The sequence below is a fragment of the Ranitomeya variabilis genome, chromosome 4 (assembly GCF_051348905.1).
Source record: "Ranitomeya variabilis isolate aRanVar5 chromosome 4, aRanVar5.hap1, whole genome shotgun sequence".
NCBI classification, from domain to species: Eukaryota; Metazoa; Chordata; class Amphibia; order Anura; family Dendrobatidae; genus Ranitomeya; species Ranitomeya variabilis.
The window spans coordinates 745,964,033-745,986,862 of record NC_135235.1 but is presented as its reverse complement, the minus strand read 5'-3'; the positions used below and the strand labels follow the sequence as shown (position 1 = coordinate 745,986,862).

The window sequence follows — 22,830 nt, the reverse complement described above, 5'->3', positions numbered from 1 at the left end:
ATCAAAAATTTATCCAAATAATCACGGAAAATGTCATGCATAAAGGACTGAAAGACTGAAGGGGCATTTGAAAGACCAAAAGGCATCACCAAATACTCAAAGTGGCCCTCGGGCGTATTAAATGCGGTCTTCCACTCATCCCCCTGCTTAATTCGCACCAAATTATACGCCCCACGGAGATCTATCTTAGAGAACCACTTGGCCCCCTCTATGCGAGCAAACAAATCAGTCAGCAGTGGCAACGGATATTGATATTTAACCGTGATTTTATTCAAAAGCCGATAATCAATACACGGTCTCAAAGAGCCATCTTTCTTAGCCACAAAGAAAAAACCGGCTCCTAAGGGAGATGACGAAGGACGAATATGTCCCTTTTCCAAGGACTCCTTTATATATTCTCGCATAGCAGCATGTTCAGGCACAGACAGATTAAATAAACGACCCTTAGGGTATTTACTACCCGGAATCAAATCTATGGCACAATCGCACTCCCGGTGCGGAGGTAATGAACCAAGCTTAGGTTCTTCAAAAACGTCACGATATTCAGTCAAGAATTCAGGAATCTCAGAGGGAATAGATGATGAAATGGAAACCACAGGTACGTCCCCATGCGTCCCCTTACAACCCCAGCTTAACACAGACATAGCTTTCCAGTCAAGGACTGGGTTATGAGATTGCAGCCATGGCAATCCAAGCACCAACACATCATGTAGGTTATACAGCACAAGAAAGCGAATAATCTCCTGATGATCCGGATTTATCCGCATAGTTACTTGTGTCCAGTATTGTGGTTTATTACTAGCCAATGGGGTGGAGTCAATCCCCTTCAGGGGTATAGGAGTTTCAAGAGGCTCCAAATCATACCCACAGCGTTTGGCAAAGGACCAATCCATAAGACTCAAAGCGGCGCCAGTGTCGACATAGGCATCCGCGGTAATAGATGATAAAGAACAAATCAGGGTTACAGATAGAATAAACTTAGACTGTAAAGTGCCAATTGAAACAGACCTATCAAGCTTCTTAGTACGCTTAGAGCATGCTGATATAACATGAGTTGAATCACCGCAATAGAAGCACAACCCATTTTTTCGTCTTAAATTCTGCCGTTCACTTCTGGACAGAATTCTATCACATTGCATATTCTCTGGCGTCTTCTCAGTAGACACCGCCAAATGGTGCACAGGTTTGCGCTCCCGCAGACGCCTATCGATCTGGATAGCCATTGTCATGGACTCATTCAGACCCGCAGGCACAGGGAACCCCACCATAACATCCTTAATGGCATCAGAGAGACCCTCTCTGAAATTCGCCGCCAGGGCGCACTCATTCCACTGAGTAAGCACAGCCCATTTACGGAATTTCTGGCAGTATATTTCAGCTTCGTCTTGCCCCTGAGATAGGGACATCAAGGCCTTTTCCGCCTGAAGCTCTAACTGAGGTTCCTCATAAAGCAACCCCAAGGCCAGAAAAAACGCATCCACATTGAGCAACGCAGGATCCCCTGGAGCCAATGCAAAAGCCCAATCCTGAGGGTCGCCCCGGAGCAAGGAAATCACAATCCTGACCTGCTGAGCAGGATCTCCAGCAGAGCGAGATTTCAGGGACAAAAACAACTTGCAATTATTTTTGAAATTTTGAAAGCAAGATCTATTCCCCGAGAAAAATTCAGGCAAAGGAATTCTAGGTTCAGATATAGGAACATGAACAACAAAATCTTGTAAATTTTGAACTTTCGTGGTGAGATTATTCAAACCTGCAGCTAAACTCTGAATATCCATTTTAAACAGGTGAACACAGAGCCATTCCAGGATTAGAAGGAGAGAGAGAGAGAGAAAGGCTGCAATATAGGCAGACTTGCAAGAGATTCAATTACAAGCACACTCAGAACTGAAGGGAAGGGAAAAAAAAAAAAAAATCTTCAGCAGACTTCTCTTTTCTCTCCTTTCTCTGTCAATTAATTTAACCTTTTTTGGGCCGGTCAAACTGTTATGGTTCTCAATGGCAAGAGAACATAGCCCAGCAAACATAAGTACTAGCTCTTGGAAGGATGGAAACTAAACTGACCATGAACTAAACCTGCCGCACAACTAACAGTAGCCGGGTAGCGTTGCCTACGTTTTTTATCCCTAGACGCCCAGCGCCGGCCGGAGGACTAACTAATCCTGGCAGAGGAAAATATAGTCCTGGCTCACCTCTAGAGAAATTTCCCTGATAGGCAGACAGAGGCCCCCACATATATTGGCGGTGATTTTAGATGAAATGACAAACGTAGTATGAAAATAGGTTTAGCAAAATTGAGGTCCGCTTACTAGATAGCAGGAAGACAGAAAGGGCACTTTCATGGTCAGCTGAAAACCCTATCAAAATACCATCCTGAAATTACTTTAAGACTCTAGTATTAACTCATAACATCAGAGTGGCAATTTCAGATCACAAGAGCTTTCCAGACACAGAAACAAAACTACAGCTGTGAACTGGAACAAAATGCAAAAACAAACGAGGACTAAAGTCCAACTTAGCTGGGAGTTGTCTAGCAGCAGGAACATGCACAGAAAGGCTTCTGATTACAATGTTGACCGGCATGGAAGTGACAGAGGAGCAAGGTTAAATAGCGACTCCCACATCCTGATGGAAACAGGTGAACAGAGGGGATGATGCACACCAGTTCAATTCCACCAGTGGCCACCGGGGGAGCCCAAAATCCAATTTCACAACAGTCTTGATAGTCACCACGTGAGTTCACTCAAAGCTCTGGCCCTAGTGGGGGTCACCGAGTTTTCTTGCTAGGCTGCAATTCTCTTCCTGATGTAGTCTATTAAAGCCCATTGAGCCTCCCATGTACCAACCAGCACATTCCCAACCTGTACTCCTAATGTCAGCTGACTCCGGTACCGTTGATGATAGCTGGAAGTGATGGCCCTGCTCACTTGCACTGTTCCTCCACAATCGGAGGCGTGCTTCTCCTGTCACAGTATCCCCATGGGCCTTCTTCGTTTGACCATCGGCGGAAGTCTCTCAGGCACAAGGCGGAGAGGACTGGGCGTCAGATCTTGACAGGCGTAGTCGGGCCTCGGAAACTTGACCAGCGCAGGGCACAGCTTCTGGCTCTGACCAGTGAACGCTGTTCTTGGGGATATCTTCTGGGGAATCTGGACCTTGCTAGACGGTGAACAACACCTGGGTGGTGTAGACTCCCCACTGAGGCCTGCAACTCTGGTCTCAGTGATGTCTCTGGAGCATGTCTGCCCAGCTTCCTTTCCCTGGCATCAAATCTCCTCATGGATGGTGCGCAGAGCTTTTATAGCGGGGAAGTCTTTTCTGTGGGTCACCTGATCAAGTCCAGCACATGAGGTCACTCCCCTTGCAAACCTTCAAGCTTTCTTTGGTTCCACTTGATTTCAGCTGGCCAGCCTCTCCTCATCAATGGCACCTCCTGCAAGAGTCCTCCAGATATGTCATGGCTTCTTGTTACATTTCTCCCCCCTTTTTGCTCGCCAGTCCTCGGTTGAGTGAAATTCTTTTGAGTTCGAAGTTTCCCCCACAGGTATGCCGAGTTCGGCCAACAGTTGAACACATCCCTTCGTTTTCTGCTGTATGTGGGACCAGACAGTTAGGGGAAATTCCAGCGTTGGCCAGCTCAGTCCACCTGAGCTCTTCCTATAGAGGTGTGTCTGGAATACTTGGAGACTCAGCCACTGGAGCTGGTAAATTGACTCGAAGTTAGTTTTCTCTAACACTTGAGTGGCAACGGCATCTCCGATGTACTCATCAGCCCTGCAAGCCATTCCTCATCTATGACTCCACTTTGTGTGACCTCAGCCACTTCTGTTACGGTGCTTTGCTGCAGAAGAGCAGGGTCGCAGCATATTTCTGTGCAACACTCGAGGTGCCACAACATCATCTCCCTCAGGAAAAACCTTGTAGACTGAGTTATTCGGGTGAAATTTCCTCACCACTTGGTAGGGTACCACCTCTCAATGATGATCCAGCTTGTTCCCGGGTTGTTTGGCCTGCACCAGTACACGGTCCCCTGGCTGAAGTTGTCCTCCTGACACTGGAGATTGACTTGAATATTCCACTTCCCGAAACTTCTGCTCAACCAGGTTCTCAATTTGTCAATTCCTTAGATACAATACAGTTCATCCATCACTTGCCCCTGGAAGCAGGCCCCTTGGTCAGAAGGAATGCACTTTGGGCATCCATATATGCAAATTAAGTCCTGACAGATGGCTCTGGCTGCAGCTTCGGCTGTCTGATCCAGGGTGGGAGTCACCACCGCGAACTTGGTGAAGAGATCAGTCATCATCAAGCAATATCCATAGCCATTATATGACATTCTGATCAGCAGCTAGTCGATCATCAGGACCTCTAAAGGTGCAGAGGTTCGAATAGCCTAAATAGGAGTCCTCTGTTCCAGGGTTTGTTCAGCTCACAGTAAAAATTAACTTTTAATAAATATTATTTAAAAATGGTAACCATTAGTAACCAAACAAAGGACTCACAAGAAAAAACACATCCATAGGAATGCCTAAACAAAAAACAAACCCCCGAGATTTGGAGAATATATAATCTAGTAATATCCGTCTCCGGGGAACCAGATCTCTCACCACATGAGATCCCTAGGTACACAATATTCTTCAGTCCTGTATTCCATATCGGCAATATATACAAATTGCAAGAACCACGACCGGAATATAAACTAGAACGATCTCACCTCTATCTTTCTTCCTTCAGTATAGATGAGATCGCCTGGTATTGGCACTGTATCCGAGGGGGGGGCAATTTTCGCCACACACTGACCCACGTTGCCAATGAAAAGCTCAACCCCAAAATAGACCATGCATTTCTATTTTGGGGTTGAGCTTTTCATTGGCAACGTGGGTCAGTGTGTGGCGAAAATTGCCCCCCCCCCTCGGATACAGTGCCAATACCAGGCGATCTCATCTATACTGAAGGAAGAAAGATAGAGGTGAGATCGTTCTAGTTTATATTCCGGTCGTGGTTCTTGCAATTTGTATATATTGCCGATATGAAATACAGGACTGAAGAATATTGTGTACCTAGGGATCTCATGTGGTGAGAGATCCGGTTCCCCGGAGACGGATATTACTAGATTATATATTCTCCAAATCTCGGGGGTTTGTTTTTTGTTTAGGCATTCCTATGGATGTGTTTTTTCTTGTGAATCCTTCTTTGTTTGGTTACTAATGGTTACCATTTTTAAATAATATTTATTAAAAGTTAATTTTTACTGTTTTTTATCAATCACACCCTGCTTTGACAATACATTTTTTGATTGGTGGTTACCGATATTTGTTCAGCTCACATCAGTGACATATTTGGCAAACTCCTTCAACCTTATGCCGCAATTTAGGCCAGTACACCAGTCGTTGCAACCACTGAAATGTCTTCTCTACACCAAAGTGGCCACCCTTTCTTGAGCTTCTTTAGCCAGCTGTACTATCAGCGCTTCTGGAGCCACTACTTGCCAGGTATCATTGAATTCTCAAGGGAGTTGAATCTTTCGGCAAAGCATTCCATCTTTCAGGAAGAGCCTTTCCCACTGGCCCAAGATCTTCAGGTTACTTGGGGGCAAAGCAGCCCTAGCTTGCTGATCTGTTGTGAATTTACCTTTTGGCTCCCTCTAGTGGCTACTAGTGATTTGACTCTGGGTATGTCATTCATCCCTTGTATGCTCACCTGGGTCGTTAGGTCAGGGGTGTTGCTATATAAGCTCCCTGGACCTTCAGTTCAATGCCTGGCAACGTTGATATCAGAGCTAATCTCTAGTGCTCTTGTCTTCTGATCCTGGTTCCTGTTGATTAAGCTAAGTCTGCTTTCTTGCTTTTTGCTATTTGTTTTTGTTTGCATTTTTGTCCAGCTTGTATATTATCTGTATCCTGACCTTGCTGGAAGCTCTAGGGTGGCTGGTGTTCTCCCCCCGGGCCGTTAGACGGTTCGGGGGTTCTTGAATCTCCAGCGTGGATTTTTGATAGGGTTTTTGTTGACCATATAAGTTATCTTACTACATTCTGCTATTAGTAAGTGGGCCTCTCTTTGCTATACCTAGTTCATCTCTGTGTTTGTCATTTACTCTTACCTCACCGTTATTATTTGTAGGGGGGCTTGTATCCTACTTTTGGGGTCCTTTCTCTGGAGGCAAGAGAGGTCTTTGTTTTCCTCTTCTAGGGGTAGTTAGCTCTCCGGCTGGCGCGAGACATCTAGCGACCAACGTAGGCATGTTCCCCGGCTACTTCTAGTGTTGGCGTTAGGAGTAGATATATGGTTAACCCAGTTACCACTGCCCTATGAGCTGGATTTTTGTACTTCGCAGACTGGCTGATATCTCTGAGACCCTCGCCATTGGGGTCATAACAGTTTGCCGGGCCAGTATTAAATGTTAAATGCATTGCAGAAGTGGGATTATAAGAAAGAAAGTTCTGAGTTTTTTTTTTTTTTTTTTCTTTCTCTCATTTTTTTTTCTTTTCCCCTTTACCTCTGAGTGGCTTGTGATTGCTGCAGACATGAATGTCCAGACCTTGATTACAAGTGTGGACCAGCTTGCTGCTCGTGTGCAGGGCATACAAGATTATGTTACCAGAAATCCTATGTCAGAACCTAAGATACCGATTCCTGAACTGTTTTCCGGAGACCGATTTAAGTTTAGAAATTTCAGGAATAATTGTAAATTGTTTTTGTCCCTGAGACCCTGTTCCTCTGGAGACTCCGCTCAGCAAGTAAAAATTGTTATTTCTTTTTTACGGGGCGACCCTCAGGATTGGGCTTTCTCGCTGGCGCCAGGAGATCCGGCATTGGCTGATATTGATGCGTTTTTTCTGGCGCTCGGTTTGCTTTATGAGGAACCCAATCTTGAGATTCAGGCAGAAAAAGCCTTGCTGGCTATGTCTCAGGGCCAGGACGAGGCTGAAGTGTATTGCCAAAAATTTCGGAAATGGTCCGTGCTGACCCAGTGGAACGAGTGTGCATTGGCTGCAAATTTTAGAAATGGCCTTTCTGAAGCCATTAAGAATGTGATGGTGGGTTTTCCCATTCCCACAGGTCTGAATGATTCCATGGCCCTGGCAATTCAAATTGACCGGCGGTTGCGGGAGCGCAAAACCGCAAATTCCCTCATGGTGTTATCTGAACAGGCACCTGATTTAATGCAATGTGATAGAATCCTGACTAGAAATGAGCGGAAAATTCATAGACGCCAGAATGGCTTGTGTTACTACTGTGGTGATTCTACACATGTTATCTCAGCATGCTCTAAACGTCTTACTAAGGTTGTTAGTCCGGTCGCCATTGGTAATTTGCAACCTAAATTTATTCTATCTGTAACTTTGATTTGCTCACTGTCATCGTATCCTGTCATGGCGTTTGTGGATTCAGGTGCTGCCCTGAGTCTTATGGATCTGTCATTTGCCAAGCGCTGCGGTTTTGTTCTTGAGCCATTAGAAAATCCTATCCCTCTTAGGGGTATTGATGCTACGCCATTGGCAGAAAATAAACCGCAGTTTTGGACACAGGTTACCATGTGCATGACTCCTGAACATCGGGAGGTGATACGTTTTCTTGTTCTGCATAAGATGCATGATTTGGTTGTTTTGGGTTTGCCATGGTTACAGACCCATAATCCAGTCTTGGACTGGAAGGCAATGTCAGTGTCAAGTTGGGGCTGTCATGGAATTCATGGAGATTCCCTGCCCGTGTCTATTGCTACTTCTACGCCTTCGGAAGTTCCGGCGTATTTGTCTGATTATCAGGATGTCTTCAGCGAGTCTAGGTCAAGTGCATTGCCTCCTCATAGGGAATGTGACTGTGCAATAGATTTGATTCCAGGCAGTAAGTTTCCTAAGGGAAGACTGTTTAATCTGTCGGTACCTGAACATACCGCGATGCGTTCATATATCAAGGAGTCTCTGGAGAAGGGGCATATCCGTCCTTCTTCCCCTCTTGGTGCGGGATTCTTTTTTGTGGCCAAAAAGGACGGATCTTTGAGGCCTTGTATTGACTATCGGCTTTTAAATAAGATCACTGTCAAATTTCAGTATCCTTTGCCGCTGTTGTCAGACTTGTTTGCCCGGATTAAAGGTGCCAAGTGGTTCACCAAGATAGACCTTCGTGGTGCGTACAACCTTGTGCGCATTAAGCAAGGAGATGAATGGAAAACCGCATTCAATACGCCCGAAGGTCATTTTGAGTACTTGGTGATGCCATTTGGGCTCTCTAATGCACCTTCAGTTTTTCAGTCCTTTATGCATGACATCTTCCGGAAGTATCTGGATAAATTTTTGATCGTTTATCTGGATGATATTCTGTTTTTTTCTGATGATTGGGACTCGCATGTGGAGCAGGTCAGGATGGTTTTCAAGATTTTGCGTGAAAATTCTTTGTTTGTTAAAAGCTCAAAGTGTCTCTTTGGTGTACAGAAGGTTCCCTTTTTAGGGTTCATTTTTTCCCCTTCTGCTGTGGAGATGGACCCAGTCAAGGTCCGAGCTATTCATGATTGGACTCAACCCTCGTCAGTTAAGAGTCTTCAGAAGTTCTTGGGTTTTGCTAACTTCTACCGTCGTTTTATCGCTAATTTTTCTAGCGTTGTTAAACCGTTGACGGATATGACCAAGAAAGGCTCTGATGTGGCTAACTGGGCTCCTGCTGCCGTGGAGGCTTTCCAGGAGTTGAAACGCCGGTTTACTTCGGCGCCTGTTTTGTGCCAGCCTGACATCTCACTTCCCTTTCAGGTTGAGGTGGATGCTTCGGAGATTGGGGCAGGGGCCGTTTTGTCGCAGAGAGGCCCTGGTTGCTCTACTATGAGACCTTGTGCCTTTTTCTCTAGGAAGTTTTCGCCGGCAGAGCGAAATTATGATGTGGGCAATCGGGAGTTGTTGGCCATGAAGTGGGCATTTGAGGAGTGGCGTCATTGGCTCGAGGGTGCTAAGCATCGTGTGGTGGTATTGACTGATCACAAAAATCTGATGTATCTCGAGTCTGCTAAACGCCTGAATCCTAGACAGGCCCGCTGGTCATTGTTTTTCTCCCGTTTTGACTTTGTGGTCTCGTATTTACCAGGTTCTAAGAATGTGAAGGCCGATGCTCTGTCTAGGAGCTTTGTGCCTGATGCTCCTGGAGTCGCTGAACCTGAGGGTATTCTTAAGGAAGGAGTTATCTTGTCAGCTATTTCTCCAGATCTGCGACGTGTGTTGCAGAGATTTCAGGCTGGTAGGCCTGACTCTTGTCCACCTGACAGATTGTTTGTGCCTGCTAAATGGACCAGCAGAGTCATTTCCGAGGTTCATTCCTCAGTGTTGGCAGGGCACCCGGGAATTTTTGGCACCAGAGATCTGGTGGCCAGGTCCTTTTGGTGGCCTTCCTTGTCAAGGGATGTGCGGTCATTTGTGCAGTCCTGTGGTACTTGTGCTCGAGCTAAGCCTTGCTGTTCACGTGCCAGCGGGTTGCTCTTGCCCTTGCCTGTCCCGAAGAGACCTTGGACACACATCTCTATGGATTTCATTTCGGATCTTCCGGTGTCTCAGGGCATGTCTGTCATCTGGGTGATATGTGATCGTTTCTCCAAGATGGTCCATCTGGTTCCTTTGCCTAAGCTGCCTTCCTCTTCTGATCTGGTTCCTGTGTTCTTCCAGAACGTGGTTCGTTTGCACGGCATTCCTGAGAATATTGTGTCGGACAGAGGATCCCAGTTTGTTTCCAGGTTCTGGCGATCCTTTTGTGGTAGGATGGGCATTGAATTGTCGTTTTCGTCCGCTTTTCATCCACAGACTAACGGACAAACGGAACGAACTAATCAGACTCTGGAGGCGTATTTGAGGTGTTTTGTCTCTTCTGATCAGGATGATTGGGTGACCTTCTTGCCGTTGGCTGAATTTGCCCTTAATAATCGGGCTAGTTCTGCCACCTTGGTTTCGCCATTTTTCTGCAACTCCGGTTTCCATCCTCGTTTTTCCTCGGGACATGTGGAGCCTTCTGACTGTCCTGGAGTGGATTCTGTGGTGGATAGGTTGCAGCGGATCTGGAATCATGTGGTGGACAACTTGAAGTTGTCACAGGAGAAGGCTCAGCGTTTTGCCAACCGCCGCCGCGGTGTGGGTCCCCGACTTCGTGTTGGGGATTTGGTATGGCTGTCTTCTCGATTTGTTCCTATGAAGGTCTCCTCTCCCAAATTTAAGCCTCGATTCATTGGTCCTTACAAGATATTGGAGATCCTTAATCCTGTATCCTTTCGCCTGGATCTTCCGGTGTCGTTTGCCATTCACAACGTATTTCATAGGTCCTTGTTGCGGCGGTACGTTGTGCCTGTGGTTCCTTCTGCTGAGCCTCCTGCTCCGGTGTTGGTTGAGGGCGAGTTGGAGTACGTGGTGGAGAAGATCTTAGATTCTCGTCTCTCCAGGCGGAGGCTTCAGTACCTGGTCAAGTGGAAGGGCTATGGTCAGGAGGATAATTCCTGGGTGGTCGCCTCTGATGTGCATGCGGCCGATTTAGTTCGTGCCTTTCACGCCGCTCATCCTGATCGCCCTGGTGGTCTTGGTGAGGGTTCGGTGACCCCTCACTAAAGGGGGGGTACTGTTGTGAATTTACCTTTTGGCTCCCTCTAGTGGCTACTAGTGATTTGACTCTGGGTATGTCATTCATCCCTTGTATGCTCACCTGGGTCGTTAGGTCAGGGGTGTTGCTATATAAGCTCCCTGGACCTTCAGTTCAATGCCTGGCAACGTTGATATCAGAGCTAATCTCTAGTGCTCTTGTCTTCTGATCCTGGTTCCTGTTGATTAAGCTAAGTCTGCTTTCTTGCTTTTTGCTATTTGTTTTTGTTTGCATTTTTGTCCAGCTTGTATATTATCTGTATCCTGACCTTGCTGGAAGCTCTAGGGTGGCTGGTGTTCTCCCCCCGGGCCGTTAGACGGTTCGGGGGTTCTTGAATCTCCAGCGTGGATTTTTGATAGGGTTTTTGTTGACCATATAAGTTATCTTACTACATTCTGCTATTAGTAAGTGGGCCTCTCTTTGCTATACCTAGTTCATCTCTGTGTTTGTCATTTACTCTTACCTCACCGTTATTATTTGTAGGGGGGCTTGTATCCTACTTTTGGGGTCCTTTCTCTGGAGGCAAGAGAGGTCTTTGTTTTCCTCTTCTAGGGGTAGTTAGCTCTCCGGCTGGCGCGAGACATCTAGCGACCAACGTAGGCATGTTCCCCGGCTACTTCTAGTGTTGGCGTTAGGAGTAGATATATGGTTAACCCAGTTACCACTGCCCTATGAGCTGGATTTTTGTACTTCGCAGACTGGCTGATATCTCTGAGACCCTCGCCATTGGGGTCATAACACTGATCAGGCCTTTGCACCAGGGGAACCCACTTCCTCAGCCTTGCCAGCACCAGATCGGACTATTGCAAGTGTATCCACTGGTCCCTTGAGCGGCCAAGATTTTGGGTGAATCTGGGCTTTTCTCTTTACTCCTGAGCGGTTATTACAGAAGCAGCAAATTGCCTAAAATCTGCGATCTCCTCACTCTCAAGCTCTTCATCTATGTCTGTCTTTGGTCTGGCTTGGGTGATTCGGAACAAGGCATCTGCATGCTTATTCTGGGACCGATAGGAGATCTTGTACTGTTATTTAGATGTCCTTGCGAGCCACCTCTATTCTAGAGATCTCAGTTTGCATTTTCTAGACGAGCCAGGGGATTGTTGTCCGTCCACACGTGTATTTCTGACCCCGACAAATACTCAGTGAGTTTCTCAGTCATGGCCCATACCAGCACCAGAAACTTCAGTTTAAACAAACTGTAATTGTCTGGATTCTTCTGTGTCTCTGTGACCTACTGGCATACGTGATCACCCACTCTCTTCCTTATTGTACCTGAGCCAATAGTGCCCTGAGTCCTTATAGGCTTCTATTGGTGTACAGCACGAAGGGCTGGGAGAAGTCAGGGTAAGCCAAGATTGGGGCATCTGTCAATGCCATCTTCAATACCTGAAATGCTTCCTCTTGTCATTGTTCCGATTGAATGGGTTGACGTTTGGCTCCCTCAGCCGTGCCCACAGCAACTAGTTGAGTGGTACCGCAATCTTGGCCTAGTCCCTTATGAAACTGCAGTAGTATCCAGCCTAGCACTAGGAATGCTCACAGTTTTCTCAGGTCGGTAGGCCTGGGCCACTTCAGTACTGCAGCCACCTTCTCTGCGGTGGGTTATCTCCCTCACTAGACATTGTGTGATTCAGGTGTTCAATTTTCCACTTGAATAAGTGACACTTCTGGGGCTTTATTTTTAATCCATGTCTTTGAAGCCGCTCCAGCACTTGCTAAAGCCGGTGACGATATTCTTCAAATGTGGCAGAATAAATGATTGTCATCCAGATTGATCAAAGGGGCTTCAAAATTCAGGTCTGCGAGGCATCTTTCTATCAACCTCTGAAAGGTTCCTGGTGCATTCGTCAGTCTGAGGCTATGTGCACATGTTGCGGATTTACTGCAGATCCGCAGCGTTTTTTCCACACAGAAACGCTGCAGAACCGCAAGTGATTTACAGTACAATGTAAATCAATGGGAAAAAAATTGCTGTGCAAATGGTGCGGAAAATTCGTCACGGAATCCGCAGCGGATTAAAAAAAGGACCATGTCAATTCTTTGTGCATTTCTGCACCCATTCCATTATAGGGAAACGCACGGGTAAAAACGCATGAAATCTGCACAGAATGAGCAGTAAATCCGCAGGAAAAACGCACAAAATCCGCATTAAAAACGCGCAGATTTTGACCTTCGGCTTCTGCCAAGAGATGCAGAATCCACACAGAAAATTCCAAAGGCAAATTCACAACGTGTGCACATAGCTTGAAAGGCATCCTGTTGAACTTGAACAGGCCCATAGGGAGGACAAAGGCTGTTTTCTGGCAGTCCTTCTCAGCCACCGGGACTTGCCAGTAGCCACTGGCTAAATCAGTGAGGGAAAAATATTTGGCTTTTCCTAATGCAGATAGGGAATCCTCAATTCTGGACAAGGGATAGGAATTCCATACAGTACATGCGTTCAGCCTCCTGTAGTCCACACAGAAACTCACGCAGGGTACCATCTTTTTTCCGAATACGATGGGGGCCGCCCAGGGACTTTGGCTCTTGCGGATCACGCCATTACGCAGTATGTGGGCCAACAGTTATTTCACCTCCTGGTACATCTGACCTGCTGATACCTCTCTTGGATGGGAGCAGTGGTTCCTGTAGGGATCTCATGAGAAACAGCATGGGTGCACCCAAAGTCATCTTCATGCTGTGCAAACACCTCTCGATATCGCTGTAATAAATTTTCAACGTGCCAAACTTACGTTGAGGAAAACCCTGTGAGGCTGTCCTTCATCTGTTCCAAGAGGTGAAGTCCAGCCAGTGGTTCGCTTTGGCTTTCCTGACTATCAAGCGACACCGCTCTGCTCCATGGGTCTCTTCCCACAGGTGTCAGTCCTATAGCATCATCTCTGGGGAGATCTTCTGGCATTATATAAACTTGAGACACTTCTTGTCGGGGCATCAACTGTAGAATTGCTCCACTTTTGTTTTTACAGCGCACAGGTATTCGTCCCTGTCGCACGGTAGCCAGGGTGGGGGCAACCAATAATCCGGAAATTGCTTCTTCTCCATCTATAGGCTCAATATGGCCGTCCACACCCTCTAAGGATATTTGGGTCAGTACTGGCATAGTGAGTACAGTCTGTCCCACTGGCAGTGTCACTGTGGCTTCTGACTCTATCAATACTTTGCCAAGATACTGGAAGGCAGCGGGTAACGTCTGAATTTTTCTGAATCGCACTAGTTGCTGGAACACCTTTTTACTTGCCGGGTCACGGGTGGCACGGGTCATCTGTTTTTATCAGGGCCCTCAGCTAAGAATTGTCCCACCTCTTTTTGCATATTCATGCCCTGGGTTATAATGAGTCCTCTGCTTCCAGACCCCTTTGTCAACACTATTCCTGTCCAGATCCCACACTACTCCTGCTACTTGGATAGGCAGGTGATTAGCCACCACCAGTCGGGTGGTGTGTTTTGTTCTTGAGCAAGCAACTTTGGGAAAATGACTCGGGAAATAGACATTGTGGTCACCTGAGACCCCTTGTCCATCAAGCAGTGAATGCTTTGCCCATTGAATTCAGTCCAGGTAATGGGTCTCTTGGAGCCAATATCCTCAGAATTCTCTCTTCCACCCTCTGATGCTCGAAACCCCATGGTATGCTCCACGACAGTGGGGCACATTAGTTTAACTGGTGCCCCCGTCTCCACCTTTCTTGATTCGGACAGACTTTTGAAATGTGTCCCCTTCAACCTCAGGTCCAACACGCTCACTCGCGTTCCACTGATGGGCTATGTACGCGGCATGTTGAGGTCTAGAAGGAGCCACTTTCCCGCTCTGACCTCCTCTCACATGAGTTCGGGTGATCAGCTGGATGCTTGATGCTGCACAGCTCACCTCGAATGTCACAAATCTCTTGATGTATTGCCGCACCCGGTCGGGCTCAGTACGTGTTGACTCAGGGGTGACCACTTCATGACTCCGAACAGCGGCGATGAGAACAGGGGTCTCTCTCTCCAAGACTGTAACTCTGACCCCTACCTCAAGGAAACCCAGACTGGGATTCAGGCATGGGCTCTCTTTGAAGATCTGCTTCAGAGAGGAGTCCTTCAGTCCAGCAACAAGTTGGTCCCGAATTACTTCGTCCAAGAGACCCAGTCCTCTGTGCCTGTCTTGGGTCTTCTAGGTGATATGGGCCATCAGTTCCTGCAATGCATTAACAAACTGAGCTATGGTCTCACTTTCCCCTTGGACCCGCTGGAACAACTGCTTGTGGAGGTGCCTTAGGTCCATGGTGTCACCATGCATATCCTCCAAGATTTTTATCATCTTTTCCACAGTCTCACGATCCCTAGGTGGGTGGTACATAACCGTCTGCCGGGCCTCCCCATCAAGGGTCAGGAGGGTTATCTTGGCCTGAATGGAAGGGGTCAGGGGGGGATACATGCTTAGCATGCTTTTCAGCATCTCTGCCCAGTCCCACAGTGACACGCTGCTCCCTGTGAACTTCGGAAGGTTGCTGAGCATAGTCCCCAAGGTTATATGGAGCGCCCCCACACCGCCGCAGGGCCGAGGGGTACCCGGCGCCGGGTCTCTGGGAGTCTGTTCTGGGGTTGTCACGGTGGCTAGACCCGGTCCGTGGCCCTGTCTGTCAGTGGGGGACGTCCAGTGCAATAAGTGGTGGTGTAACGGTGCAGTTGTGGGGTGCAGGTCGCGGTAAATAACGAGGACACCAGGTTGCAGTCTCTTTACCTCTTTACTGAAGATCTCTGAGTCCTCAGTCCAGAATCCAGATCACCAGGCTGCGCAAGTCCGGCCGGTCCAATGGCACCTCCAGAGTTCACTTTGCAGGTGGAAATCAGTACCTTCCTTCTTAGCGCTATGTGTTGCAGTCCTTCCCTGCTGTGCTTACGGAAAGTACCCCACAACTGTTGTGTCTGTTTCTTAAGTTCCCTCACAACTCGATTAGATGCTGTTCTGCTAATCCTCCGTCCCTCCCTGTTAATCTGGTTGGAACGGCACCCGTTTGACGGGTAGGCTCGGAGCTCTTCCGGGACCCTAGAGACGCCTCTCTCCACAAGTTGCCCCCCAAGACTTCATAGGTGATTTTAGTGAGACAGCCCGCCTGAGACTGACTGTCCTGCCGCTGTTTAGAGTATTGCTTGAAGCTCAGTGTTATAATACTCTCTCGGCGTTCCGGCCACCGGTTATGCGCCTCAGTAGGATGTTGCCTCGTTCTCACAGCACGACTCCTACTGGTATTCTCCTATTGCTTCGATCTCGTTTCTCACTCAGCACAATATATCTCTCTTCTAGTCCTTCCTTAGGGCACCGCCGCTTCTCAGTGCAGGCACGGTCCCATTACTTTCTTTCCTGTAGCCAGGTCTCCATCAGGGTCCCAAACCTGACAGAGGCCCTACTGTCTCTTCCCCTCCAACACCCTCTGCCACCAGGTGTTGTCTGGCCTAATCCAGTCAGCTTTCTCTTCTAACTTCCTGCCTGACCCCCAGTTTACCCACAATGGTGGGGAGTGGCCTAATGAATAGCACCCTTAGCTCCCCCTGGTGGCCCGGCTATGAAATGTATTGGTGACTGTGATACCTGGTCAGATGAACTCCTTCAGTGCCATCAGACGTACCATGGCTCCCCTTAGTGGCGGGGCCACAGTACTGCAACGACCAGGACTCTGGGGCGCTGCATATACTTCCCTTGCCGGCTTGGTCACAGAGTGGTTCGCCATCTCTGTATCTTAATGTTGCATCCTGCTGAATATACCAAAAGTAATGCGGTTGTCTGGATGCCAAGGGTTGATACGATGCTATTTATATACAACAGTAACTTTTAAACAATTAGTGTTAGTAGCTATGCAATTTAACAGTTGAGGGAATAACAGGTTTAGAATAAACAAGGAATTCAGTGGTGTCTCTGGTGCACATCTGCCCCGCTCCCTTCCCGGGTGCCAAATATCCTTGTGGATGGGCTCGCAAGGCTTTTATACCAGAGAAGTCTTTCCTGTGGGTCACCTGATCCAGTCAAGCACACAAGGTCACTCCCTCTGCAAACTTTCCAGTAAACTTTGGTTCCACTTGATTTTGGCTGGCTAGCAGATGGCAGCCTCTCCTCATCTATGCAGCTCCTGCAAGAGTTCTCCAGATACGTCATGGCTTCTTTTTACAACAGCATTATTATCTATGTGAATAACAGATGGACAGAACATGTAGAGGTGAGGACTCTAGAAATGTCTGTAGTGTGATTTATTAATATGTCTCTCCATAACCAGGATTACACAGTAGTGAAGAAGACCTCTAGTGAGCGCTGTCAGGACCCTGTGTCTGGGGGATGGGGAAGACCCCTGAGCCCAATCACGGGGCCTCCACCTCACCCCCTAAAACATGAGGACATCAATGACCAGAAGATCCTAGAACTCACCTACAAGATGACTGAGCTGCTGACTGGAGAGGTGACACTGCTGGGAATGCTGGGACATTATACAGTAACGCTATGAAGGGATCGGGGGGATGACGGTATCATTGTATGTGTCAGGTTCCTATAAGGTGTCAGGATGTCTCCGTCTATTTCTCCATGGAGGAGTGGGAGTATTTGGAAGGACAAAAAGATGTGTACAATGATGTCATGATGGAGGTTCCCCAGCCCCTCACATCACCAGGTAATGGACAGGACTAAATACACACGGCCTATAATTATCTGTATGTAAAGAACGAATTCAGTCCCTGTATGTGTTTCCTCCAGATCTATCCAGTAAGAGGACAACACCAGAGAGATGTCCCCATCCTCTTCTTCCACAGGACTGTAAAGAAGAAGATCCCAATGTTCCTCAGGATCATCAGGTAGATGGAGAGAAGGTGTCATGAGATCTCCCCTATGATGTGTAGATGGCTGTGAAGGTCTTGTGCTCAGTCTTGTTTTATCCCCCAGTATTCTATTATTTATACTTGTGTAATGAGAACGGTGGAGATGGCAGGATTAGAGCTGATCATAGATGTGACTTCTCCATCTGTCGGTGACTTTTACAATATTTGTTTCAGGGTGAAGATCTGACCCATATTAATACTACAGAGACATATGTGAGGGGTGATGAGCGGTGTAAAGAGGAGATTCCTACATATGACTACCCAGGTGAGTAGTGACCACTAAATACAGAGAAGTCACAGATTCTACTGTAATTATATGTTTAATTCACAAAAAGTTGCCCCTAAATAACAACACCCTTAAATGAAAAGGGGTGGTGTACCACTAACGAGGAATATATTTCACTGTTATGGCGACCAGAATTAATTGATCCCAAATAAAGTGGTACTTTAAATAAAATTAATTTTTTATTGACATAAAGGTTAAAATACATTCAGTAAGAAAAAGGTGCTAGATCCAAATATAGAGGGACTTAAGTGCCATTGGATACTCCAAACCAGTGGCCGCACATAAAGTGAATACATAAGAATAGCTGCAGTGATAATTCATTACAACAACTTATTCACATTAGCTACACAGCGCGGCATTCATTGTTATTTAAACTAGCCTTCCCCCTGCCTCAACACGCCTCCCGAGGAAGCATTGCGAAACGCGCGTTGAGGCAGAGGGACGCCAGGGATCTCCACACGCCCGACATTAGGTAATGTGTTATTCATACCTTACTCGTTTTTCCGGTATCATTGCATTCAAACTTATCTGACATTCTATCAGGAGTACACTTCCTACTAAGTGTTTCCCCAGTGAAAGCCAAGCATGCTTATGCAGCTAGTATTTAGTTTAACATATGGGGCATGATTGAGAATCCTCCTTTTGTGGTATATCAGTGTACCTAATGTGAATGGGATCAATTAATTCTGGTCGCCATAACAGTGAAATGTAATTATATGTTGAATTTCTAGCGACCGTACCGGTCCTGGAAACCAAACCGTTTTGAGGTCAACAAGAAATATTTAGGTAGATCAGGAAAGGATTTAGATGTAGGGTCCGGTAATAATCTACTCTAAACCGGGTAACAACTTAGCTCTGGTAATAACAGATAAATGGCTAAATTGACTCTTACACAATGAGCTAAGTGACCCTGTGAATTTAGTGCAGCATCTCCACCAGCGCAACCATGGACTATATTGTGAAGGCTGGTTAGAAAAGTGACAGTGCAGGAGCATGCCAGTACAAGAACATTACAGAGTAGTCATGGTGAGACGTGACATGCCAGCATATGAAGTTCTTCTATGTACAAAGGTGTTTCTGGACACAATTGATTATTGATACCCTACTTTACGTGATGAGTTGTATGAGGTCTCTTGGGAAGAATAAACATCTTGATGCAGAAATGAGCAAACTTTTTTGAACTGACCATACTGCTAAGAATAAAGATCATTTTATCTACGCCCGCATGCGGGCGCCAGGCACCATAATAGCACTGTTAACCTGCATATCGACTGCATATTTGCAGGCTAACAACATTATTTCTGGTGACGGGTTCCCTTTAACATAGCACAAAAATGTACCAATAAAAATCCTCACAACCCGGGCGTAGAACGGGTTCTACAGCTAGTCCTGGTATATGCCCCCCCCTCCCCCCCCCCCCCGTCCTGGTATATGCTCGCTCCCCCCCATCCTGGTATATGCTCCTCCCCCCATACAGATATACGCTCCCCCCCTTCCCCATACTGGTATATGCTCCCCCCCCATCCTGGTATACGCTCCCCCCCCCATCTTGGTATATGCTCCTTCCCCCATCCTGGTATATGCCCCCCCCCATCCTGGTATATGCTCCACCCCCCCATCCTGGCATATGCTCGCTCCCCCCCCCCCATCCTGGTATATGCTCCTCCAGCCTGGTATATGCTTCCCCATCCTGGTATATGCTCCTTCGAGCTTGGTATGCGCTCCCCTTGTTTTTCATATGTCCCCCATCTTATTATATGCTCCCCCATCCTGCATGCGTGTTTTCATATACATACATACATACCTACATACAAACGAACAAACAAACAAAAAACAATAAACCTTTCCCCCGCTCCCCTGCTACGTGTTGTCTACGTTAAATATTTTTACACTTTGTTGAAGACACTGTGTACGATTTTATCTTCAATAAAATAGCGCCAGAGATTGCGCCATTCTCGTTGTCCTCCCTGTCACCTCTATTAACGCTGGATGTGTCCTTCTGACTCCGGCCACACTGTGCAGGCGCAGTCTATACCGGCTTCGTACACAAGGACGCATCCAACGCTACATTATAGCATTATAGATAGTCATGGCCGGAAGCAAATTTTGGCAAAGTGCCAACAATTTTGTCTGGCCCGGAGATATCTGTTTCATACGTGTGGCAAAGATGTGCCGCATTAGAATCACACGTACCTGCACCTGGGAATCAGCGGTACTGTTTGCGCTAATCCCCGGCGCCGGGTGTTACAGACAGCTCACATTATTGTCCTCTGCTCTGCCTGCGATCAGCGGGAGTAGGACAATATTGAGAGTTGTATTCAGCCCCCGCTGTCTAAATAGTGTTATTCTATGAACATGCTGCGACTGCCTTGTATCTCGGATTACACTCGGCAATTCAAGTCACTGGGTGAAAGAAAAATATCATACGTCACTTGGACCATGCGAGCGCCGTCCGATTTTTTACACACCCATTTCCTTTGAAAAGCCAGTAATTCATCTGCTGCGTACAGTAAAATCACAGCGTAACTCAACAGAATTTTATTAGATATAAAAATGTCAGTCACATATAGAATTACTACAGCGTGCGCAGCTTACTCTACGTGTATTTTATTACTTACTAAAATACTGGCATGGGGTCCCCCGACAATTTATTAACCAGCAGAGGGAAAGCGGACAGCTGATGGCAGATGTTTATAGTCTAGGAAGGGGGTAATACCCGTGGAGCTTCCCAGGATATTAATATCAACTAACAGCTGTATACTTAGCCTCTCCTGGTTATTAAGATGGGGGCCTCCTAAAAATAATAATAATGTAAAGTCCCCCTATAATTAATAACCAGCAAAGGCTTGGCAGATAGCTGCGGGCTGATGTTAATAGCCTACGAAGGTCCCATGGACATTTCTCTTCATTCCAGACTAAAACCATCAGCTCACAGCAGCCCCAGAAATGGCGCATATATATAAGATGCACCAATTCTGGCAATTACCCCCACTCTTCTCACTTGCCATGGTGCGGTGGCAAGTGGGGTGATAGTTGAGGGGGATTGATGTCACCTTTGTATTGTCAGGTGACATCAAGCCCAGAGGTTAGTAATGGAGAGGCGTCTTTAAGACATCCACATTACTAACCCCATAGTCAAATTTGTATAAAAAAAAAAAAGCACACACCCAGAATAAAGTCTTTAATTTAAAGAATGACAGACTCCTTTAACCCCTTAACCCCCGAGGGTGGTTTGCACGTTAATGATCGGGCCAATTTTTACAATACTGACCACTGTCCCTTTAGGAGGTTATAACTCTGGAATGCTTCTCTGGATCCTGCTATGATTGACTCTGGTGCAGGTGACAATTTCATGGATATCGCATTTGCCAAGGAGCATGGTATTAAAATTCAGCAAAGAGCCTCTCCAATTACCATGGATACAGTGGATGGGTCACCCTTAATCTCTGGGCCTGTGGATCAGGAGACCGCACCCCTTGAAATTTTGTTGGAGCCTAGTCATCAGGAGCAACTTTCTTTCTTGCTAATTTCTTCTCCTCATTTTCCTGTGATTTTAGGCATTCCTTGGTTGCGTTCTCAGAACCCAATTATCAACTGGGAGACAAAGGAGATTATCTTCCCAACAAGGAGCAACTCGGCGTTAACAGAAGCTGTCCCTGAGTCCACAGCTACGGAACCACATATACAGGTATCTTCTTTACCTCCAGCATATAAAGAGTTCTCTGACCTCTGTGACAAGAAGAATGCAGATCAACTTCCTCCACACAGGCATTATGACTGTTCCATTGAGTTGCTTCCTGGGGCAGATATTCCTTTTGGTCACTTTGGCGGCACCTGAGCTTCAAGCCATAAAGGACTATATTGATGAAAATCTGGCCAAAGGCTTCGTACGTCCTTCTTCCTCACCAGCAGGGGCACCCATTTTTTTTGTAAAGAAGGATGGGACACTGAGACCCTGTGTTGACTATCGGGAACTCAATAAGGTAACCGTACGAAACCGTTACCCTTTGCCTCTGATTCCCGAATTACTGGAAAGAGTCCGCCACGCTAAGGTGTTCTCTAAGCTGGATCTTCGTGGGGCTTATAATTTGGTGCATATTCGTCCAGGGGATGAGTGGAAGACAGCATTCAGATGCCGGTATGGACACTTTGAATCTCTTGTGATGCCCTTCGGGCTTTGTAACATCCCTGCAGCATTTCAACACCTTGTTAATGACATCTTCAGAGATTTGTTGGACCAGTTTGTGGTGACCTATTTGGACGATATACTAATCTTTTCTGACTCTCTACAGGAACATGAAGAACATGTCAAAACTGTTTTAAGATGTCTGAAAGAGAACCAACTGTATATCAAGCCGGAGAAATGCGAGTTCCATTGTTCTGAGATACAGTTCTTGGGTTATATCATGTCTCCCCAGGGGCTGAACATGGAATCTGGTAAGATTCAGGCTATCCTTGACTGGCCCACACCCAAGAACGTTAAGGAGGTCCAACGTTTTATTGGTTTTGCAAATTTCTACAGACGCTTCATTTGAAATTTTTCTGATATTGTCCGTCCCATTACTTCCTTGACAAAGAAGGAAAAGCCCTTTAAGTGGTCATCACAGGCTCAAGAAGCTTTTGATCAGCTGAAGATCTGTTTCACATCAGCACCGCTGTTGATACACCCAGATCCAACACATCCTTTCATTGTGGAGGTGGACGCTTCTGATAATGCTTTGGGGGCTATTCTCTCCCAAAGAACTGGAGAGAAGGGTCTGCTACATCCTTGTGCTTTCTTTTCCCGTAGACTAACCTCAGCAGAGAAGAATTACGACGTGGGAGACAAGGAATTGCTGGCTATTATTGCGGCTTTCAAAGAATGGAGGCATCATCTGCAAGGAGCTGCACAACAGATCATAGTGCTAAATGACCATCGCAATCTAGAGTTCCTTAGATCCGCTAGATGTCTTTCTCCCCGTCAGGCTCGTTGGAACTTATTCTGAAATCAATTTAACTTTGTTATCTCGTACCGTCCAGGTTCTCGTAATGGGAAGGCTGATGCTTTATTCCGAATCCATGCTGCGGATTCCGTACCTGGAGCGCCGTCCAAGACCATTCTA

At 46.7% G+C, this 22,830-nt stretch overlaps 2 protein-coding genes across 2 annotated transcripts in view; one reads left to right on the top strand and one right to left on the bottom strand.

Annotated features, from left to right (window-relative positions):
* The window catches only part of LOC143768074 (uncharacterized), an 804,664-nt gene that overhangs the window by 149,117 nt on the left and 632,717 nt on the right, over positions 1-22,830 (bottom strand). The window lies entirely within an intron of this gene.
* LOC143768088 (uncharacterized) overlaps positions 1-22,830 on the top strand; it is a 157,613-nt gene that overhangs the window by 16,509 nt on the left and 118,274 nt on the right. Inside the window, exons 3-6 of the mRNA XM_077256780.1 lie at positions 16,851-17,030; positions 17,114-17,237; positions 17,321-17,418; positions 17,617-17,707. Of these exons, the coding sequence (XP_077112895.1) occupies positions 16,851-17,030; positions 17,114-17,237; positions 17,321-17,418; positions 17,617-17,707 (493 nt within the window). The remainder of the gene's footprint in view (positions 1-16,850; positions 17,031-17,113; positions 17,238-17,320; positions 17,419-17,616; positions 17,708-22,830) is intronic.